General features: G+C 36.3%; 1 protein-coding gene across 2 annotated transcripts in view; it reads left to right on the top strand.

The window, feature by feature from the left end:
* Positions 1–14,079, top strand: part of LOC107101302 (nerve growth factor-like) — a 27,202-nt gene extending 13,123 nt beyond the window's left edge. Inside the window, exons 2-3 of one of the 2 annotated variants that reach the window (XM_015400168.1) lie at positions 6,075–6,222; positions 11,132–14,079. In XM_015400168.1, coding sequence (XP_015255654.1) covers positions 11,143–11,736 — 594 coding nt within the window. In that variant the 5' untranslated portion in view covers positions 6,075–6,222; positions 11,132–11,142 and the 3' untranslated portion in view covers positions 11,737–14,079. The remainder of the gene's footprint in view (positions 1–6,074; positions 6,223–11,131) is intronic. The other variant, XM_015400169.1, reaches the window with a different exon arrangement.
* Positions 14,080–18,945: the final 4,866 nt, after the last annotated feature.

Raw genomic sequence — 18,945 nt, 5'->3', positions numbered from 1 at the left:
GTACGCTACTTGCATGAGCTAGCTTTTTCGGCTTTCTAAGTTTTATTTTTTCCTTTTGCGTTAACATAATGGTACATGGTGCGTAACTTAAAGAAAGAATCAACTAATATCCAGATAACATGGTTTAATCATATTTTGCCGGAATACTCTGAGCATGATGACGTCAGACAAGCAGTTTAACTGAGAAAATGTAAAACCATCAAAATTGTCTCAGAAAAGTCATAAAGCATAATTTAAAGATGTGGATTAGGATTCTTTACTGAGTTAAGGATATAAATAAATATTTTTTTTTCCCCATAATTACATTATTTATGTAAACCTGCACGTATACCTCGTTGCACATGTGCAAATTAGCCGATTGTACAAATGGTGCTTGGGGTATGGATTGGGCAGTAACAAGCCGCAATTTCTTCTTTTTTTTCAAGAATGGGGTTCCATTTGCGTAGAAAATGTGTCCATGTGTGTTGTGACATGTTTTGTGTCTATGTGAGGTTTGTGTCTGACATGCTTGTGTAACAGAAGCTGTATATGTAATGAGTTTATGCCAGATGTATATGTTGTAACAATATGCTGTGTGCATTAGTATTGTGTCTTTGTGAAATATTGTGTGCAGATCATGAGTTGTTCACTTGGTCCTCATGTTATGTTGCTTGACCATGTTGTGGAAACTTGTTATCTTCTCCTGTTGTCTCCTTCTGCTGCTACAAGAGCAACTTAGAATAACTCAATAATCTATCAGTCTTGGTTTTTGGACTGCTGAAGGAAACCCAAACAGATGGAAACAACCCATACATTGCAGCAGATGAAAAATTTCCATCATCAGAATAAAGATAGCATGTTTTAATTTAGTTATGTCCACGTTCGGTTGCAGCTTTTTTTACAATACTTCTGAAGTCGGAGTCTTAGATTTAAGACAAGAGATGCTTTATCTGGTTATCACATTAATCACCATGGTAACATAAAGAGTGGCATATCAGTTTAAGCTCATTGGAAGCTCTCAGATAAAATCATCTTCAGCTCCCTTCCCTTTTCAATGACAACCAGCCATGGTGGATCAGGTTACTATAATGAGTCTGAGACTTTTACCATATGAATGAATGCATCCTGTTGTTTTTCTTTTCATTTTTTATCAAATAGATTGTTCATGAACTGGATTGTGTAGCTTGGCATTTTGTCAGTCATCTCAGCCAGGGTTCATTTAACAAACTCCATTAGAGTTAATGTGTTTTGGGTTGGCAGTTATGGGTTACTTGTCTCTTAATGTAACTGATGGGCATGAGGTAGTTACAGAATAAACCAAAAGCAAAAAGATTTTTGGCCTAATTTATTATTATTATTATTATTTTTTTTTTTTTTTTTTTTCAAAAAAATCTTGGGCTAATCTGTCAAAGCACAGAAAACACATAAAAGGCATAAAATTCAGCAACAATAAACCATCAAAAGCTGCTTATTTGGACATGACAGTTTTGTAAAAAAAAAAAAAAAACTGGAAGGTAACAGCTAATTAAGCAGCAGTCATCAAATAACTTAATAATAATTTCTAAATAAAGGTAGAGCTTGACAAGCATGCTGTAGGTCCGGTTTTCTTTTAGTTTTTTTTGTATTTCTTCAAGTTTGGTTTCTCTGTGCTATCCATCGAGCATCGTAAGGAAAAATAAATTCTTTTTGAATATGTGTTTTTAGGATTACTCCTCCCTTTTAGCCAAAATGTGTGATCTAATCTCATTATACGTATTGAATTTATTTTTTCTTCATTCAAAAAGAGAATAAGGAGAAATGAGCAGATAATTTTTTTTCTTTTCTTGATTGTACCTTCACAATCATTGCTTCTGAATGTGTTATTTTTATATTCTCTTGGTTGGATCATTTCCAATTCTGGGTTACTAGCTTTCTTAGCTATTCAGTTCACATATATTGATGGTCAAATATATATTTTATTTTGGAATGGAGTGCAGCTTCATGAGCATTCATGAAGCTGCAGCTTCATATAAATTATGTTTTACATCAAGCTGTTGCATTTGTTCTTGAGATTTTGCTTTATTTGTTTGTTTTTGATGCTCTTTTCTCCCTGGCTCCTTTACTAATTTAGTTCTCAATCAACCAATTCTCTCTTTATACAGTCCTGGGTGATATTTTTTTCCCACTTAAACTTTGCCTTACTTTTTAAATGTTTTGGGTTTTTTTCTCACACAGCTTGTCTTTATTCATACATAATACTAGTCTTCCTGTAGAGTATTTTATTTCCTAAAGCAGGTATCCAATCATCAAAGCATGCTATTCATTATAAAACCATTTTTATATTATGAGCTTAGGTCTGTTCCCTATTACTTATGCGCATTAGATAGATTTATGCACGATTGAGCCCAAGCATCTCAAGGGCCAATTAAAAAAGCTGCTGTAGGATTCAGGAGAAAAGACCAGTCTAAAAATGTATTTTAAGCACATATATCATGACATAAATTGCTGCTGAGGGATTTATTAGAGCAGTGATTTTTCCTCCAGTTTTAGGGCATTTTTTAAAGTATCCACTAAAAGAAATGTCACCATGAAGCACAAAAAAAACGGCAAATGAATGAGAACAATTGTCCACTGAAACATGCACCCTTTAAACCCCCTGACATCCAGAGACCACCTTTGTTTAATTTGTTGAACACTTCCTGTGTGCTGATGTGGATTCTGCACAGGAGTACAGCACAGTCATCTAGATTAACAGCTGTTTACATGTGGCTTACATTCCTTTCATTTTGCAAGCGTGCTACTTGTTTCATAAGACATTACATCAATGATTTTAAAAAAATAGCTATTTGTATAGAACAAATCTTTTTATGGATTGGATCATAAATGTTATGATCTTTTTATGTAAACTTTGGTGGTAAATAGTGGAAAGTGTATTTCTGTTTCCATTCACTTTGCTGTGGCCACATTGTTAAATATGGAGATCATTGATATGGTGAAAATCTTTGAGAGGTGAATTTATATTGAGAGGATCCTCCACGGCCCTTAAAGCCCAGGCTCTCAATTTTGCTGTTTATGGTCAGAAATCCTTAGCAGTAAAATGGGGCTTTGACATTTGCTTGGCCTTTTTCAAGTTAGGAGTTATGCTGCACTATAAAGAGGAAACTTTGGCACTCTTTCTATCATAGTTGTCTGGCTGATGGAAGTAGATATGTTAGGCTGTTTTTCTTTGCTCAGTGTGTGAACTAGTGTAGCATGATTCGCCAAGTTGGTTATTTCAAAATATTTGAGCTTAGTTTCACACCTCTTTCGTATTGTGGATATTGCACCATGTTGGAGATCAAATATCAAATGATGTAAGCGGAGTGACTCCTGCGTGACATCAAATCCCTGTGACAGAGATTACTTAAGCAGTTGCCTTCCGCTTTGCTTCTTCTTTCCCATTTGGCCCCTTGGGTCTGATAGGCGTGACACACCAGTCTTCAGCTGAAGCTACATTACGATTCAGAGAGAATTGGACAATCAAGTTGAACGTAATGTTTTTCATCACCAACCCTCCTGATGAAGCAGCTGAGAAAAAATTACATAAAAGTTAAAAAAAAATCTATTGGACTTGGTTTTTCCAAGTTTGAAGATGTTTCACTTCCTATCCAGGAAGGTTTTTCAATTCAAAATGTCAGAATTAGAGCTGAGTATGAAACTTTATATAGTAATCGTGATGAGAAGTACTATATAAAGCTTCAAACTCAATGCCAATTCTGACATTTTGAATTGAAAAAGCTCCCTGGAGGGGAAGCGAAGTCCAGTGGATTGTGTTTTAACTTTTTTGGAATAACTATGAATCCTCCCCTCCGAGCCAACACACAGTAACCCCATTTCCCCTTTTTTTCTGATGCCTACTGGTTACCCTGGGCTAGGGTAATATTAGAATAGTATTTTTGCACATCTTGTGTTTTGTGTTTTATCTGAAAAAAGGCTTTTTAATTCAACAGCTGATGGTTTTTACGTTTTTAAGATTCTGAACTGAATTCTAATGCTCACTGACCCGACTGAAAGATCAGCACTGTGTGTTTTTGTCTCTGTTTATTTTTGCGTGTCTGATGAGTTAGGGTGCTACGGTTGGATTGGCTAGTTAGTCGTGGTTCATTTTTCACTCTAAAATCAGATGAAGCTTCACTCTTTCGATTGCAAGATCTCTGTATCAGTTGTCATTCCCATTTATCTGCTTATCTATTTCAAAGGGCGTCTTAAATGTCCTTGGTGTCATGCACCAATCCTAAAAACTTGAGGATTCCTTACTCTGAATGGACTCTAACTTGCTACGTTCACACCACATGCGCCTGCTGCTTCATTTTTGAAAATTGTGCTGGTCAAATTTGCCTCAAAAGCATATTCGATGCTCCTGAAGTGTGTCCAGTAAAGTGCGTCCAGATGCATCTGATGCTTGTGCAGCTCCTGTGTTCAATGCAGAGAGCAGCTTTGATATATGTGTTGTGATAAGTGGGTAAAAGGTAGTTTCAATATATTTTCTAAGTGAAAAAGTCCACATCAAAACATCCTCTGTGCAGCCAGTTCATCAAGGTTACGATGCTGCCTTAAAATATTACTCTGCTGTCGGAGGCTGGGGAGTTTCCGCTACTGTTTGTCGCTGGAAGTAGATGTTAGCATTTTTAAATGCCGTTTTGAAAGAGGTGGGTCACTTGAACGCAGTGTTTTTAGACATTAATAAAATGTTTCAGTGGAGTGATCATAGATATCTGCATCAGCACTGCTGTGTCTGTCTCCCTGCCAGCTCCTACATCAGCTTCTCTGATTGGTTGATTTGGTGCATCGAGCCTCAAAAGTTACATATTTCCAACTCCATCAGCTGCTGCTTGTGCGTCACTTTCATCAGATTCTCAGAAGCTCATGAGGCGCTGCTTCAGCTGCTCAGATGCGTAGATATGCTGCTGCTCGAAATGCCGTGCAGTACCTTTTGATGTGCCTTGATGCACATCAACCATTGACTTTGCATGTAAACCAGCTGCTTCTGCTGCTTAAATTCCGTGCGACATGAACAAAGCATTAGAGCCCCCTTTCCCCTTTTATTAGCTTTTCATTTACCTTGTGCTTATTTTCAGAAATTTGTAGTGTTTGCTTAGTTGTTAAACACAATAATACTGTAATGACTATTATAAGCCAATGAAGGTACAAATATTTTTAACCTGTGGTCATCTGTGGTTATTTATGCGATGAAAGCCCCCTTTTGGTCAACACTTAAAGTAACGGAGATAATTTCGTTTGGTTGGTGATTAATAACTCTGCTGACAAACATAGTCTAAATTATTAAACTGGTGAAAGACAATAGGATTGTAACAGTCAGTCAAGAAGTCCAAACTTGGGTAAAAGACTAAAAAGTCTTGGTGAGTAAGCAAATGTCATTTATAATTATTTTACAAATAATAATTTATTGGTTTTACGCTTGATCTGAATGACCTATTGATTAACTAAGCTTCCCAATATAATAAAAAATAAAACTGAAACAAGAAACATATTATCCTTAAGTGCAGAGTGCTAGCCCCCTCCATATGATTTTGTCCTTTCTTCTACATTATCCACTTCCAAGCCTTCTATGTATCGTGTTGTACTTATATCTGTACTGTATTGTATTTACTTTCTATGTGTATTATATTGGTAGCCACTAAATTGCAAATCTTGAACCTAAATTTGGAAAAATTCTGTTTCAGAATTAATTCAGACCCATTAAGTATCAGTTTTCATTAGATATGATCATGATATAGATAAAAGATTAATAAATTCTCTGGTTTCTACTTTCTAAGCTTCAAAGCTGAATTATTATTCCAAATATCTGTCTTTGATTGCATTTGAATTTTAAAATCCAGACAAAAATGTCAGAATGCTTAAAAAATATGCACAAAAAATGCACATTATAATCTTATTCTACATAATCTTTATCGTGCAGATCTACCTCATTATGTTGGTATTTTCAGATTTGATGATCTGATGAAAACGACAAAACATTTGAACTTTCTTTTCCCGCATCGGTCTTCCAAAGAATGTGTTTACAGTAGGGTTTATGAGGCGACTGTAAAACACTTTCTCGGCTTGTCTCTGAACAGGGCTGAAGAGCCGAGGCATAGCAGGGCAGAAGTGTGCTGCATGGGGCCACGGCCAGGCCTTATGGCAGGAGGCGCCAAGATCTCAAAGAGCTATAATTACGTTCTGTAGGAGCCTCTGAGGTGAAACAGTTCACACAGACACTGAAAGGTAAGGTATGGAAATATGCTAATATGTGTTTATATTTCTGGCATAAATAAAATTGTCCCTTTTCTTTTACTTTACAATCGGATTTTGTTTTTGACTAAAGCCACAACCACATAAGATTATTTAGCATTTTTGCTGTATAGGCTGTATAGCACAATCTGATCTAGTTTTCTATTGTTACATAAATTTAAAAAATATCTATTTTAACCCTTACATGTAAAATATCATAAATAGCAGCCTCTTATGATGTTTAGGAAACATATACAATAAAAATAGTTTAAACAAATTGTGTCACATTGGCAGTTGTTTACTTCAATGTTTATTAAAAGCACATCTTTTTCTAAAAATATATTGATTGTAAAACATGTTGTAACAATAAGGCCTGCCCCTTTGCTCATAAAGCTGAACTTCATGTACTCCTTAAATTTAAGAGCATGTGGAGTTTGGACCAGGCATGTTTTCTTTGTGCCTACAGGGATTTTCTCTAAATGCTCCATCTTCCTCTGGGTGGGATTTGCAAGATGATAAGTGATTATAAATCATAGCCATATGCATGAAAGTGTAAAAAGCTCTTTGTCTTTGCCCTTTAATGAGGTGGTAACATATGCATCCAGGGTGTGTGTCATCCAGGGTGTGGGTGACCCATCCCTTGTCCCATTCCTCCCGGATTAAATACGATTTCTATTAAGGATACAACCGATTGCAAATTATCATTGATATCTATAGACCTTAATTTAGAGATTATAGAGATTTTACTAGTATTCAATATTTGTCTTGTTGTACATGCAGAACATGAAGTTATGATTGTATTTATTGCTCAAAGGGCTGCTCTGGAATACAAGTGAAATACACATTGAACCTTTACTACAGATTCTTCTAAAAATACTTTTTTCAAATGGTCATTTTTGAAGATGATAAACAAATCATAACAGTATGAACTTTAGAGCTAATATTTATATTTTTAATATCAATTGAAATGAATAACATAGAATATGTTTTGAGTTTGTTCAACTTGTAGTCTTGAGTTTGAGCTGTAGAATCATTTGAGTTTCATCATGATCCTTTCCCTTTTTAGTTAAAATTAAATCATAGAAGTTCAGACAAAAACTAATTTTATCTAGATCCAATTTGTTAGCAATAGTTATGGCAATTATACTCAAATAAAAGCCATGAAATGCAATTATTTCTCTCATGCCTGGAACCAAACAGAGGGACTAAGACGAGATCCGAGGGCTGAGACTCTATAAGTTAGAGTTGAACAAAGCTTACAAGCTGGGTGTATCTTGGCTCAGTGTCATATAGCTCCCATTATGTCCTAGTCTAGAGGCAGTGAATTTTCCTGTTCGTTTGTTGTGCCAACAGCTTCTATACAGCAGCCCTCATCCTGACACCTGAGGCAAACACAGCATTTAATAGGCAGGTTAGCTGACAGATTCTGGTTGCAGCAGAGCCACCGCAGGTTTAAACAAGCCAGCTTTAAATACAATACACTGCTTGCCAGTTTATTCAATACTGAAAGTACAGAGATTCTGTTACGTGGTGACAAAAAATTATGATTAACAGATGAAGTAGAAATTAAACAATGTACCGAAATGTAATAGTTGCAGCTACTTTCCCTTCATTAAAGAATGTGTTACTCATTTCTAGTTATTTATATCAAAATTACATGTAAACCTCTGAAGTCAAGTCATAGTGTTTATTGCTTCTACTTTTTATCTGGGGAAAAAATGTAACTGAACAAAATGTCCATTCATGTTTATTTTGGTTTCTAAAACCATCGGGGTCCAAAGGCCGGTTAGGAATTCGCCGTCATTTTTTACGCAATAACTGATAACACCATCATGTGACAAATGTTTTTGTTTTTTTTTTATTGCTAATGATCCTGAATGGTTTAATGCTTGATCCCATACTCCACCTATTGGTCCCCCAGGCAATGCTTTACAAATCACAGCCTGCTATGTGAAATAATTACAGAAACCTGCCCATTGTAGGAGAAGTTGTCCTTTTGCTGTGAAAACCAATCCTAATCTGTGCAGTTAAAACACTGCAAAAAAATCTTTAATCCTTCTTTAAATTGTGTGAAGGGGGCCTGGATTAGAACGGTTTGTCCTGCTCATCTCACAGATACTTTGGGATAATTTAGAGGCTGTATAAGGGTAACTGCAATAATTTTTTCCCCCATGCTACTGTTAAACTAATTCTGCAGTTTTCAAGGCTTTATTCAGCTTATTCAAACTTTTACCAAGAGACAATATTGTTTTGCTTATGATGCATACTTAGCCCCACAATTCAAAGCAAAACCCACTTCAATAGAAGGCTACATAAATAGAGCCCTGTCAAGGCTTTGGACATTAATTTGAATAATTATTCTGCTTCCATGTCTTTCTTTGCACAATTCACAGGTACTATGGAAAATGTTGAATGATCAGGTCAAAATTTCATAAAAAATGTTCTACCTAGATGTGAAAACATCTTAAATTGGCTCTTGTAAAACTCTCAATATATTCTCATAAGTTCTCAATTTATTTCCTTTTCAACATATTAAATACATTTTATCTATTTGCTTCTTAATATTTATTGCAAAAGTGTTTAAACCTTTAACTGTTTGAAAACAACCTAAACCTGTGATAAATATTTCAATATTCTTTAATAAAAAAAGACATAGTGAGACAAGGAAAGAGAGGATTTTGTTTTGCACATTTCAATAACGAGACCATATAAAAGTCCGTATGTGAACAGAACATAAGAAAAGGAAACACAGAGAGGGAAGGACGTTACAGTGGAGTAATGGTAGCAGGTAAAGAAAAGTTGATCTATAAAATTAATCTGATGATATTTTAGAGAAAAGTTTAAGTAAATCAATGAAAGACAACATTGAATATGTGGTGTAACTATTATGTAAGCAAATTTGGGTTTCAGCCCTTTTACAGTCTTCTGAAATTTTGTTGGATGCAAGTCCAGAACCAGTTCATTTTCAAAGCTCTTGGGGGAGATTTCAATGAGTCTGTTCCAAAAACAAACTGAATCTGAGGGGCTCCATTTGATGTGGTAACTCACGGCTTTGTCAGAAAGCGTCCTCTCTGACTGTACACTTTTAAATGGCACACTGCAACACTGGCTCCTCCTGCAGGGATGATTCCAGTTTGGGACGTTGCAAGACTCCTATAAGTTTGTTCTTGAATAGTGGAGCAGAAGAACTAAATGCTGCTTCTCCATGTTTAGTTCTGACAACATGTCAGAACTGAATTTTAGTACTAGACTTGCCAATGATTTATAGAGTAACAGATGAATTTTAAAGTCTATTCTCAAAGGATAATTATTGGATACCTAAGTAGCACATATTGGGACAAAAAGAAAGTCATCTGTGGCCTTCTGTCAAAAGTTAAGCCCCCTTAGTAATCCTTACGCAGACTTCTTGGTTAAACTTCAGATGTTAGTCCTTTGGGGTAAGTCTCTACTAGCTTTATATATCTAGGAATTAAATTATTTCCTCATCCTCTGGCAAAATAGGTCACACTCACTCAGGTAGCATAGATTTTGTCTGTTAACATCCTCTTGCTAATACTAATCTGATATGATATTAGCTCAAATCTTGTATTTTCAGTTGCTGACTTTGTAGTGTGGAATGTTACAACAGGCATGATCAAGTGATATTATTATTTTAGCAGATAATATCAAACCACCATAGCTAAGAGAACAAGAGACCCATTTATTTACCAGCACGTTACACAAACTTTTAGTTACTTGTTACAACTTGTGGTTTCTATTTCTTAAATCTAAAATTACAACGAATTCATGGTTTATCATTCTAAATCCAAATGAGTTACAATGAATGGCCTCTGTAAAGTGCCTTGAGATAACATGTGTTGTGAATTATAAGTAAACTGAATGGAATTGATACATATATACACAACACGTGTCATCTCAAGGCACTTTACAGTGGCAATTCAAGCAGATCATACAGTCAGATTGGTTCAAAGTTTTCTATCTAAAGAAAACTAGCTGACTGCATCGACTTATCGAATCCAAAGAAATCCCTCACACCAAGCATGCTTGTCGCGACAGTGGAGACAAAAACTAACTTTTAACAGGAAGAAATCTTCAGCAGAACTAGGTTAAGAGTGAGCGGCCATTTGCCGATGCCGACTTGGGTTCAAGGAGATAGAAGCAGACAGAAAGATGCAAAGATACAAAAGGTAACTGTCAACCCTGTCAAGTAAACACAAAGCCAGGAAGACGAGCTCGAATATCGGACATACAATTAGTCACATAAGAGAAACAGGACTACACTGACAAACAGATAAAACTCCAACATCTATATACAAAGTTGTTGATGGCAGCAGCACAGTTGATATTTCTCTCCAGGATGGTGTCACAGCCAAACAAGAAGAGACCAGATGAAGCTACGATGAGGAGAAAAACGAAAAAGGGTATAAATTAGTGGCTGAACTAGATAAATATTGCAGAATGAAAGAATTGAGATTGAATAGGCATAATGATGAAAAGGGGTCCCTGTCCTCCAGCAGGCTAAGCCTATAGCAGCATAAGTATATAGAAGGCTAATCTGCTAAAAAGAAAGCAGATTAGTGGAACCATGCCACCACTAGTAATCTCTTTTTTTGACAGGTTCCTTTAAGGTTGCACCCTGAGGTGCTCCTTATCACCATGGGTTGGGTTTATTAGAACTGTGCTAATTTTATATAAAGATAATCCTGCTTTGTTTCTGAACTTGTTTCTGAGCCATTGCAAGAAAACGGCCAGATATGCATAGGGTGATGCAAATCTGAATGAAAGATTAAGACAAGTATCTGAGTTGGTGGTCTAATACGACAACGGCAAGTTTTTTCTTCCATATAGAATCTTGTTATCTTTGTTTTAACAGTTTTTTCTCTTCTCTCATTGGTTATTTTAGATCGTGTGCCCATGAGGTCATCCATGCTGGTCCTGTTTTTCGTCTTCAGTGCCCAGGCTCTGGCCACCATCACAGGGGTCTCGTGCAGCTCCACAACAGATCAACAGAAAAACTCAACCTCCATCCCAACTGTGGACCCTAAACTCTTCAGCAAGCGTCATTACCTCTCACCCAGGGTGCGGTTCAGCTCACAGCCCCCCAATGTGGAACCAACGGGGGAGCATGGTATCAGCAGGAGGACTCGAAGGCGAGCGGGACAGCCTCAGCACCGGGGGGTGTACTCTGTTTGTGAGAGTGTTAGCGTCTGGGTGGGCAACAAGACCAAAGCCACAGACATCTCAGGCAATGAGGTGACAGTGCTCCCAAATGTGAACATAAATAATGTTAACAAGAAGCAGTATTTCTTTGAGACGACGTGTCACAGCCCTGGCTCTGGAGGCTCAGGCTGTTTAGGAATTGACGGGAGGCACTGGAACTCCTACTGCACCAACTCACACACTTTTGTTCGAGCACTGACTTCATTCAAGAACCTGGTGGCTTGGAGGCTCATACGCATCAACGTGGCTTGCGTGTGTGTGCTCAGCCGCAAATCATGGAGGCAGTGAAGACCGAGCCGACAGGCTGGCACTCAGAACACAATATAGACAAACACAATAAAATGTAAACAGGTATGTTCCTGCAAATAAATTATCACCAAAGGCCTGCACAAAGTAAATTATTATATTATGTGTCAAAGTATTGGGACTACATGTATTCACACCAGACCTGGGTCAAAGAGTACCTACAAGTTTGTCATTACTGAAGTATTATCAGAATTGTGAAAGTGTTTCATTCAGCTGTGGTTCACAAAAAAAGCCAGTTTCTTGAGATGCAAGTGTTCATTGCATTTATATAGCATTAGACGATGTCGTTTCTAAAGGAAAAAACTTGAAGTGCGAAATTTCCTTTTAGTAAACAATATAGCCTGTGCTCTTTAAAATCTACTACATTTAGAAGAATTTATTGGCAAAATATTTATGGTACAAACTGATTCCATCAATTGAAAGTAACAAAAAAATTTAATTCTAACATATTCAGCAAAATACAGCCTTGATGAAAAAATGGAATCCCCCCCATGTAGATTTCTGTAGGATTTGTTTTTTTACACTAGTATTGTTAAAACATACGTTGTGTAAAGATGACCAAACAAAAAATTGTTTTTGATTTACTAATTTAAAAAGTTATCCACAATAACTTGTCCCTATATGAACATATAATATTGTTTAAAACAAATTACATTTAAATATATAATCTTTTCCTTATTAACTCATGAGTAAATGTGATTTACGAGTCTTTTAAATAAGGTTATTCTCACTTCACCTATCCATGTCTTCTGACCAACTAGGAAAAGAAAAAAATTACTTGAAAAGAAGATTTAACTTAAAAAGCTATGTCTCAAAATTAGGAAAGAGATGAGAAACATCATCAACATCCATCGGCCTGGAAAGGATTAGAAAAGGATCTCCAAGCCTTTGTGACTCAGGTGAACTGAATGAAATCCCCGCCTACCTAAATTATTCCAAGAAACCCTTTGCTGAATCATCATGGTGTTCAAAGAAGAACCCAGAAAATAGCTAAAGCTCTGAAAGCCTCAGTTTCCCTAGGCCAGTATTCTTGATTCAACAATAGGAAAGAGAATGGTCAAAGATTTCTTTTAATGGACTGTAGTGTCAAAATCGGAACTTCTCAGAAACTTTGTTCCCTTTACAGTTTCCAAAATAGAACATCATGATAGTTAAACACGGTGGAGGCAATATTGGTGGTCGAGGGCTTCTTTGTTTCTCATCAACTTGTAGAAAAGGAACCAGGAATTAAGCTCTCTACCAGAAAGTCCAGCCAAAGAATGTGCAATTTGACTTTTAACTTAACTGACTTTGAGTTATGTAGCAGGAAATTCATGTAAAGCACAGCACTAGGACTTTTACTATTCAAAGAAATTGACCACAAAGATTTGAATAAGAAAAATCTCTCCTTTCATAATGGACGGTTTGCTGTTTTAGATGTTGGATATTTGGAAAGAGAGGTTTTTTATCCATTACCTCAATATATTACTAAATCAAATTACAATAAATGTAGTTTGAAAAATGTATTTGTAAAATCATTTAAAAGTTTGGGTAGCACTATCAGGCCTTAATCTCATATTCAAAATGTCACTTTTGATAAAACAACAAGGCTAACATTAACTTTTGGTTATTTCAGATTGTCTTGCTTCCAATTCTTTCTTGCACTGCTAAACAAAGAAATGGAGCAGTCCAATAAATACCCAGAATATGTTTGATCATTTTTATCCACTAGCATTTTCACTGAAAGAGCTTTTTTTATTATTTAGATCCTAATAAAACCACAAAACCGCATAAAATTAGCCCCATACCTGCAGACTCCACATGTCTGCAGCAATTTACAATTTGATAGATTATTTTTTACGATCAACAACAATTTATATGAGAGGAAAAAAGAATTATACTGTACTAACTTCCAGATTTGGACAAAGACGCTGGCTTATAGACCAGACCACAGCTGCACTGTAAACCACAGCTTCTGAAAACACAGTGATTTAGTTTACATGTTCAAGGGACTGGAGCTTCTACAAAGCAGAGGCTAAAATATTTGCTGTTAATAGCAGCCGAGTCAGTAACACAGTAACATGCCTGTAAAAGTTTTGGCAGAGAAACACAGTGTATAAATACTTGTAATCATTTCTTCTTTGCTGTTGCCTTACAGAAAACCCGTCTTGCTGAGAAAGCAAACAAAACAATTCTGTTGATACAATTTAACCCAGGTCTGCTATATAAAGTTTGTTTGTTTTTGTTTTTTTTATATTGAATAATTATGTTTATATTGTTATTTATTAAACATTTACAAACATGCACTGTGTGTTTCATGAAGTTGCCCCTGCATATAGCTGAAAATGGGACATTAAAATGAAAGCAATGCAGCCTTTTGTAGAAATGTACAGATAAGATCAAAATACAGCCATTGAACAGCCCCTAATTTATTACTGTAGATGTTTATTCTTCTTATCATTATTCTGCAAATGATATGAAACATAATGGTTCAAGAAACAGCCATTAAAAAAGACATTGAAAGATTCATGAGAGCTACTCGCTGATAGTATCATGGCTTAGCAGATTATTTGTTTTGGCAGAGGCGTTTTGCTGTTGTCAGCACTACAAATTATACCGCTGGCATTCACTCAGTATAAGTCATGATGGTTTTGGGTTCTCAGCCCAGCTTTGTATCACAACTTGTGCTCATATTGGCTTGTGTGATTAAAATGTGAAGGAAAGTGAAAAACAGTGTTTATTTTCACATAATTAGTTTTCTGATATTTTCTATCTGTTATCTATCAATTTTCAGCCTAAGATCAACACTAACGTTTTAAAAGATAATCCTAATACTACAAACTAAATTTAAAAGAGATCCTCCAAAACAAAAATCAACACCGCCCTCTAGCGGACAAAGGCTGGAAGTACAACTTGTCAGAAATAAATCCCTATGGGCAACATGAGGGAGGAAAATCATTCTGCTGTGGATTATAGTTTAGATGGTGTAATCTACACTATACCTAAAAGGTTAAAATCTGGAGCTGATTGGATTCATTTCTGTGAGCTTAATATATTAACCGTTCCCTTAAAAAGAGACTGGATACATTAGGTCAGTTTGAATGGATTTATTAGATATAATCATAACAATGAAGTTCTCACTTAGTTTAACTGTATTTATAATTTTACATGATAACAGAGAGTTTGATGAATGTTAATGTATTATCTGTTTACCATGTTTTTCATGTGGCCGAAATACTGAAATGATCTTAGAACCGTGAAGTGAAATTAGAATGATTTTTTTTAAGAATATTTCTTTTTTCTTACTTATACACACCTAAAAAACTGTGACATTTGTAATTGGCCCTCAGAGTTAATTTGTGGGATCCATTTTTACTGCTGTTACAGTCTTCTCAGTATGTTTCTATGATCTTTAAACATTTAGGAACTGAAAATTTGTCCTGCGGTTCTTTCAATAATTGTTCAAACTCAGCCAGATTGGGGAAAAAACTATGTCTATTTATACTTTTTTTAGTTGTGTCACTGTGTGACTCATGAGTAACAAGATGGTCAGAGAGATTCTAACCTTAAAACAGACTTAGCAGAACACATATTGTCTTCCTTCCCTCATAATGTCCTCTGGGCAATAGGCATTACATTTATGTCTTGACTGAGGTTCTGGTCCAATGCGAGTAGGTGGTCGACCTCCCAGGTGGTCAGGAACATTTTCAGGATGGGGGGATGGGTGTGACTGAGGCCACGCAGCTTGCCAGCGGGCGTTAGATCCAGCTTTTTTCCCCAGTGGGAAAGGAGCCAAATGCCTATTGTTAGCCGATCAAGCCATATTTGAAAAAACCCAGGTTAACCCGTTAATTTCATTGAGAAAGTTGCTTTGCCCTCATTTTTTTGGTCTGCAGTGCATTTATTTATTTGCAGCACATTTGCATCTCTCAGGCTCCATAGGATGGGTATAAAGGGCATGGCTGACGTTTTATATTTTTATTTGCAGTTTCTAAAGAAATGCAACCCTCTCCTTTTAGTTTTTCCACATATATTGCATTGGTCTACCATAAAAATGTTAAACAAATGAATCACTTCTACCAATTAATCCTTGATAAAATATTAAAAGTTGTAGGTTATGACATTTTTCTAAGCACTAAACATAACTTCAGATATATAACTTTATTATACACAGCTGGGTGTATTAATATCAGCTTTTTAGCTTTTAGTAACGGGTAATTGTTTGAATTTATCTGCAATACATAGTGGTTGTTGACATTTCTGACTTTGACCACTAGATGATGACACCAAATTAAATTCTACTCTTTTACCAATAAATTTATTTCACAATAATGAACTCTCTACATACAATGTCAGTAATGATGAGCCTGTAATTCATCATAATCATTGTCACATCACTGTATTCCTTTGGAAACCTTGACTGTAACTCACCACATATTCCAGTTTGCTAAGTGAAATGCTTGTAATCTCTAGTGCATTTATTATTTCACCATTTTATCTGATGTCCGATGCCTCTCCAGTCATGAGGATGACTCATTTGTAACATATGGCGATTAGATTTCACCACAGTGTTCACTTTGTGTATGAAGCACAGAAAAGGATGTTGTGAGGATGGAGAGACGGGGGCCTGTGAAAAGATAATAGGATTTTCATTCCATTAAACCCAGAGGATATCATTTCAGCTTGGAGATATTTTCTCAGATGATTACATGACAGGATAGGAGGATTAGGCTCATATTTACTTAACACTGAACCAGTTTAATGATTTTTACATATTAAAACCATTAGATCAACAGCAGTCTCAAATAGATGGATAGTTCATTTCTATCTAGATAATACATCCATCTATACATGCACGCATTCTTGCATATATACAGCAGCAGTAGGCAGTGATGTGATGTGTCCCGTGATCCATAGAAACCAGCTGTCAAACAGTGGGGTCGCTGTTTCATTCCCACATCATAGCAGAAAACAAAGGCGACACAAACATCAGAAGCTTGGATGTCAAAGTGGCTGAACCCGAGCTGACCCCCTCCAACCTGCAGAGAAACAAGAAGAGCTTTGCTAACATCATACCGGTCTTTCATAGAGAAGAATGACAGATTCAGGGGCCACATGTTGATAGATTTAATAGTTTTAAATTAATTCAAACTTTTTTTATTTCAATAATAAGTTAAAAATACATAAACTGGGCAGAGGAGGTGCATTGTTTATTTTATTTTTAGCAGGGGGTTATAAGTAATTTATCCTAAATGATGCTTGAATTCACAGTGTTGCATTTTTTCCACCTTTATTTATATTACAGCCTTATTTGGCCTCATTTCTGTCCTCATAATTCTACCAACTGCCATGATGGCAGTATGAAAAACAATTTTGAGATTGGTTGCAAACTTATAAAAATATAAAAACGAAAAATATAACATTTAATCTACCATTGGCAGCAATTACACCCTAAAATATTTTCAGATATTATGCCAAAAACTTGGCTTACCCACCTTAAGCCAGTTTGTGACTTTCTTCTTTTTATATATCAAGTTCCATCAGGTTGGACAGGAAACATCTGGACTCTGGTTTGGACACCCCAGAAGTGTTTCTAAAGCCACTTCTTTGAGATCGTGCTCCCCTCCCCCAAATAACAGTCATCTCTGCACATGTGTATATGCATGGTTTTTATGCTTACATATAGTATTTATATATATATATTTTTTGTTTATGTTTATTACCAAAAAATGTCCTCATACATCCAAAGCACTGAAGCATTTGCTGATTCTGATTGCTCTGGAGCAGGTTTTCATCCTAATTTCTGTGTGCATCGCTGCATTGATCTTTTCCTCTATCCTGACCAGTTTTCCAAATCTTCCTGCTGAAAAACATCCCCAGAGAATGATGCTGCCACACTTTGTGATGCCTGGAAACCGCAAACAGTTTAATCTTTGTTTCATCAGCCCAGACAGATAATTAGATCATTTTGTTGACATCATCCGAGAGTCCTCCAGGTGCCTTTTTTAAAATCTCAATGGGCTTCCATATGCCTTTTATTAAGGAGTGGCTTTCGTCTGGCCGTTCCACCATACACGAGTGATTGGTGAATTGCTATAGAGATTGTTTTCCTGCAAGGTATTCTGTTTTCCAGGGCCTAAAGCTGGAGCTCTTAAAAAGTGACCGTGGGGTTCTTGGTCACCTTACTAAGGCCCTTTTCTCCCTAACTGCTCAGTTTACATGGCCTGGAGGCTCTGGAGGCCTGGAGGAAGAGTACTAGTTATTTAAAACATTTTCCTTTCATAAATTATGGAGCTATTGTTATCACTGGGACTTTCATAGCCAGATGTTTGTTTCTGTATCCTTCCCTAGATTTGTTGCTCATTAGACAATCCTGTCTACAGACAACTCCTTGACGCTTTGTGTTTGTGCTCCCACCTGCACTGTTAACTCTGCAATGGTGTGATATGTCTGATCAACTGTAAATACGTATATATATATATATATATATATATATATATATATATATATATATATATATATATATATGGATTGATTTCACTTCCGCTTTCTGTTGCTTATTGATCCCGACAGTAAAGGGAAGTTTGAAGAAAGATAGGAAAAAAAATGGCTTTCCTTCTGGGACACAGGTCATATTTCTATCACCTCTGGCATAATCTGTGCTTTAAAAGGCTTAATAAAAAGCTTATGTGCAGCAGGTAGCTGTTTCTGACAATTATGACCACAGTGGAATCTATGTAGGTTCATAATTACTTTTTTGTTTTAGAAACATTTTAAACCACACGGTTTGTCTTCATGCATTGCTGCTGCATAGTTGGACTGTTTCTAAGAAGGGTTTTAGTAAAGACCCAGACGGACGTTTAAACCACAGAACGACACTGAAACAAATGTGTTCCGTCTCTGCAGGTCTGGTGGTTCAGGGCTCCAATGGTGAGTATCCCTACCTGACAGAGGAGGAGCGTGTGGAGGTGGTGAAGGCGGTCAGACGCTCCTCGCCGAGGGGGAAGCTGCTGATGGCGGGATCGGGCTGTGAATGTAGGTGATCAACATGAATGAACAGCTGGTGTTAACGAGCTGCTTCTGTTTAATCTGTTTGGATTTTAATGTTTCGTGAATCTTGAAATGAATCACATGAAGAGTTTGATTTACTCACAAATAGAACAAAACAAATAGGAAAGCCAGGGGTGGAAATTAACGAATTACATTTACTCA

This window comes from Cyprinodon variegatus, unplaced genomic scaffold, assembly GCF_000732505.1.
Source record: "Cyprinodon variegatus isolate N-32 unplaced genomic scaffold, C_variegatus-1.0 Scaffold1079, whole genome shotgun sequence".
Taxonomy (NCBI): domain Eukaryota; kingdom Metazoa; phylum Chordata; class Actinopteri; order Cyprinodontiformes; family Cyprinodontidae; genus Cyprinodon; species Cyprinodon variegatus.
The sequence above is the reverse complement of the archived record's forward strand: the minus strand, read 5'-3'. Positions and strand labels throughout refer to the sequence as shown.